Source organism: Orycteropus afer, unplaced genomic scaffold (assembly GCF_000298275.1).
Source record: "Orycteropus afer afer isolate SDZICR_OR568_19922 unplaced genomic scaffold, OryAfe1.0 scaffold00056, whole genome shotgun sequence".
Lineage (NCBI taxonomy): Eukaryota > Metazoa > Chordata > Mammalia > Tubulidentata > Orycteropodidae > Orycteropus > Orycteropus afer.
This window is the reverse complement of record NW_006921643.1, coordinates 3,094,774-3,099,988: the sequence shown is the minus strand read 5'-3', so window position 1 is coordinate 3,099,988 and position 5,215 is coordinate 3,094,774. Positions and strand designations below refer to the sequence as shown.

The 5,215-nt window shown below is 39.0% G+C and overlaps 1 protein-coding gene across 1 annotated transcript in view; it reads left to right on the top strand.

The window, feature by feature from the left end:
• The window catches only part of CDC25C (cell division cycle 25C), a 44,591-nt gene that overhangs the window by 3,501 nt on the left and 35,875 nt on the right, over nt 1-5,215 (top strand). The window contains exons 2-5 of the mRNA XM_042780707.1: nt 906-1,000; nt 2,384-2,429; nt 4,561-4,591; nt 4,703-4,792. Of these exons, the coding sequence (XP_042636641.1) occupies nt 906-1,000; nt 2,384-2,429; nt 4,561-4,591; nt 4,703-4,792 (262 nt within the window). The remainder of the gene's footprint in view (nt 1-905; nt 1,001-2,383; nt 2,430-4,560; nt 4,592-4,702; nt 4,793-5,215) is intronic.

Below are 5,215 nucleotides of genomic sequence, written 5' to 3'. Positions count from 1 at the left end.
CCTAAAGAATGTTGATGGGATCTGGATTGGGATTGCATTGAATGTATAGATTGCTTTGGGTAGAACTGACATTTTCACAATGTTGAGTCTTCCTATCCACGAGCATGGGATGTTCTTCCATTTATGTAGGTCTCTTATGGTTTCTTGAAGTAGCTTTTTGTAGTTTTCTTTGTAGAGGTCTTTTGTGTCTCTGGTAAGATTTATTCCCAAGTATTTTATTTTTTTGGTAGCTAAGGTCAATAACATTCTTAATTTAAAAAAGTTATCCTGTCTAAGTATGTTGTGAGGAGACAATGAGGTATAGTTTACTGAATTACAAAAAAAATGAAACATTTTTCTCAGCCTAGTTATTTACTACCGAAGTGAAAGACACCTATTGCCAAATCTGACTCAAGGTGACCATATAGGACAGAGTAGAACAGCCTCATAGGGTTCAAAGCTGTAATCTTTGTGGAAGCCAACTGCTTCCTGTGGAGTGGCTAGTGGGTTTGAACTGCTGACCTTTCAGTTAATAGCTGAGTGATTAACTACTGTGCTACCAGAGCTTCTTGTTCCATTAAACTCATTGCTGTCCAGTCGATTGTGACTGATAGTGACCCCTCCTTGGGTTTCCGAGGTGGTATTTCTACAGAAGTAGAGTGCCCAATCTTCCTTCCAAGCAGTGGCTGGTGGGTTTGAACCACCAGCCTTCTGGTTAGTAGACAAATGCCTTAGGTGCTATGCCACCAGAGTTCCCCTTGTTCCATTAGTAGTCTGAAATATTTCCAAAAAAATTATTAGGTATGGAAACTGTTCATATTTTGTGATAATTATTCAGGAGTGTTGCCAATGAGGATGACATGATTGTTCCCTTTAAGGATATTAGAGCCTAATGAGAATTTTAATGTTCTGTTATGTCTCAACAGAGGAACCCCGAAATGTTGCCTTGATCTTTCGAATCTTAGCGGTGGGGAGATGTCTGCCACTCAGCTTTCCACTTCCACAGACCTTGATGAAACTGGTAGGGAGAAGGGAAGTAAAGGCCTCAGTGGGAAGACTAAGATAAGGGAGAGGACATGTTGCTAGGATTGGGATGGAATGTGGTAAAAATAGAGAGCCTTGAAACTGGAATTGTGTGAGCAAGTAGAGGATTTCTGAGACTGCTTAAGCCAGTAGGAAGAGAAAATAGCATTAATAAGAGTTACTGCATTTGATAAAGTTATACAGGAAGGAATATTTTACTGACTGATAGGTGGGAATGAAAGTATAGTAGTTAAGATATAAGAAGAGGCCCCTAGTCTACATCAAGCTCAATTGGCATAACTTACTGCACAAAACATTGTTCCACCTCCTACTTTGGTGAGTAGTGACTGGGATATTAAAAGCTTGCAAGCAGCCATCTAGACGCAACGATGGGTCTCTCCTCGTGGAGAGCAAAGAAGAATGAAGAAAACCAAAGATTGATGGAAACAGTTAGTCCTCGTGATTGGTGGTACACCATATGATCCTCAGCCTATACGACTATGAGACCAGAAGAACTAGATGGTGCCTGGCTACCATTGTCAACCACTCAGAGGGGATCTATGGAGGAGATCCTGGATAGAAAGGGAGAACAATGTGGAACAAAACTCAAAATCATTTGGGAAAAAGGGGGAACCAGGTTTGCTGGTCTGATAGAGCCTGGTGGAACCACTGAGACTATGGTCCCTAGCTGCCCTTCTGGTCTGGAATTGAACCCACACCTGTGACTTCCTGCCAAACAAAAGACAGGCATATGAGTTGAACATGTACATGAGGTAGATACACTCCTTGGAGAGAACAATCATGGGAGAAAGAAGGGCTGTTTATGCACAGGGAGATAGTTCAGGGGACAGGAGTGCATGGAGGGATAGACACAGGGAAGAGGTAACTATTGGGAGGACGTGGAAGGGGAGCTGTTGCATTGGGGTAAATTGTAGTCAATGTGATGAGACAATGTGCGTGTGAACTGTTGTATGGAAAGTGAATTTTCTCTGTAAACTTTCATCCAAATCACACACAAAAAAGAAGTGTCCCCTAGTCTAATCTCAGCAGAGGCAGAGAAACCAACATAAATATTCTTTCAACTAAGATTTATAGGTGTTTTTATAGGTCTGTGCCTGATAAGAGTGTGTTTCATTAGTCAACCATTCTAGTACATGTTCTAATTTCAGATTTTCTGAATGATACACTTTTCTACTCAAAGAAAGTCTCCATAGTATAATGCTATTAAGTTTCATGAATATTGGTACCTGTGAGGAGGCTATGTGTTCAAAAGCTCAGCTTTTGAAAATACTATGGTTTATTGGTAATGAAGATCAGAAGGAAAGACAGGGTTCATCGATAAGAATCACTCCTGTTACTGATTGTTTGTATCTGATTGCAGGTCATTTGGATTCTTCAGGACCTCAGGAAACAGAGTTAGATGGGGTGTAAGTTCTTTTGTTAATTAACCCCATGTTCAAGCCTTTTCAGCACTGGCTATGGGGATCTTATCCCCTGCAAACACTACAGAATAGAGAGTTTTACTTTGGGTATTAATGAGTCCTTGAGGCCTAAATTCTTCCCTTGAAAGGCTTTAAGTTTCCCAGATATAAATAGTGTTGTGGAAATGAAAGCTATTCATTTCTTTTTAAACTTTTTATTTTTTAAAACTTTTATTATGGTGAAAACATATATATATATATACCCAGACATTACCAACATAATAACAATGTCCACATTTATAGCCCAGGGACATTGATGACATTATTCATGTTGTGCCACCATTATTGCTGTCCTTTTCCAAATTATTCTACCACCATTAGCATAAACTCAATGCCCGCAAACAAACAAAAGTTTCCCCTTTTCCCCTCCTTCTTACTCCTGGTAACCACTAATGATCTTTGGGGGATATATATATGTACATATAAAAATATAAGCTGTGGTGGTGTAGTGCCTAAGGCATTTGACTGCTAACCAGAAGATTGGCGGTTCAAACCCACCAGCTACTCCTCCGAAGGAAGATGGGGCAATCTACTTCCATAGTGATACCACCTTGGAAACTTAAGGAGGGGTCACTATGAGTTGGGTCCGAGTATATATGTACATATTATTTTTTATTTTTATTTTTTTTCAAACCTATCTAGTAAGTTTTCCTCGCATCCCTGGTAACCAACAAAGAAAATTTCATTCCATATGTGAACTTGATGGCTATACATTTTAACCATTACATACAATTATTGTTACCTTTAAAGATGAAGGAAAATGGTGTACTATATTTTAGTGCAGGGTTTTATTTGCATGTGAGGGATGCTATATCTTAGAGGTTAAGAGTAGAGTACAGGCTCTGCAGTGTGTGTTCCAGTGACTTGCTACTTGATTAGCTGTAACTCTGGACAAGTATATTAACTTCATTAGACCTCAGTTTCTGTATTTGTAACATGGATATAGTGATGGCACTTTTCTCATAAGCAGTTATTGTAAAGATTAAATGAAAATGTTTATCTAGCACAAACTAAGCATTTTATTCTGTTTACTATTTGTACTTTTGTGAATTCTTTGTTGAATACCTTAAAGTGTTCACTCAGGGAATACTCAAGGAATGCAAATGAATTTTAATTCAACCTTCTTAAACTTAGGATAAGTTTTCCACTTGGCTGTTTTAAACATTTGGAATTTTGTCCTTCGTTACTTAGCTGAATTAACCCCACTTTGGTGTACTGGGGAGGGCTTTCCATGACGTGAAAATTTCACTTTATATTGCTTGCATATTCTTTGAATTGCTTAATATTGTCCTAATCCATATAGACTGAATGAAAATCTTAAGAACTCAGGTAAAATCCTGAAATCTCCCTTATAGAAATCCATGAGAAGTATATATTAATCTTTAATAGTTAATACTGGAAAATTAGTAAATAACAGTGTTTATATCTACATATGATGAGGACACACCCATTCATCTTTGATACATATCTGTGTATATGATTATGTAAGGGAAATAAGGAGCCTTGTTATGGATTGAATTGTGTCCCCAAAAAAACATATTTTATAAATCCTAACCCCTATACCTGTAGTTACGGTACTATTTGGTAATGGGTTTTCTTTGTTAGGTTATGATAATTAAACAGTATTAGTGTAGGGTGTCCTTTAAGTCAGTCTCTCTTCAGATATAAAAGAGTAGATTAAGCATAGAGAAGAGCACAGATAGGGGAAGATAGATGCCATACCACATGAAGATTGCCAAGGAACAAGAACCTTCCTTTGAAGCCTTTCTCTAGAGCAGACACCCTGAATTTGGACTTCCAACCTATGGGAGAATAAATTTCTGTTTGTTAAAGCCACCCACTTTTGGTTTTTCTATTATAGCAGCACTAGATAACTAAGACAGGCCTTATCCCCAAGATGTCACTTGACATCTACATATTTACCACAGAGGAGACCTTATATATTGGTGTTGGAAGAGATATCAACTAGGATTAGGGCTTCTACAGTGGAAGAAAAAAAGTTGGGATGCTCTAAGCCACCAAAGAATAACAACAATATTTGGGGCTCAGCTGACTGTCAATTTGTTTTTATCTGCAGGAATAATCAGCATCTTATAAAAGGCAGCCCAGTGAGTAGCCCCTCTTTCTTGGTTTTGGGTTTTTTTCGGGTGGAAGGCAGAGGGTGTCCAACTCACCTGTGACTTAAGGATACTAGATGTTCTCAGAAAACTCTCTTGTAGGCACAACTGCTATGCAGCACTCCGAATTCTTTGGACCATGGACACAGAAAGAAAGATGCAATGTGTAGTTCAGCTACAAATAAAGAAAATGTAAGTGATTGATGGGTACCTAGATACCAAACCAAACCCACTGCTGTCAAGTCAATTCTGACTCATAGTGACCTTAAATGACAGAGTAGAACTGCCCCATTGGATTTCCAAGGCTGCAAATCTTTATGGTAGCAGACTGCCTCATCTTTCTCCTGCAGAGAAGCTAGTGGATTCGAATTGCCAGCCTTTTGGTTAGCAGCCCCATGCTTTAACCACTGCATCACCAGAGCTCCTACCTAGATATAGTGACAGTTTTTTTTCCTTCGAGTGAAGCAACACGTCTGTGCCATTAGGTTGTTGTTGTTGTTGTTGTTATGTGCCGTCGAGTCAAATCTGACTCATAGCGACCCCTCCTTGGGTTTCCAAGGCAGTATCACTACAGAAGTAGGATTGCCCAACCTTCCTTCCGAGGAGTGGCTGGTG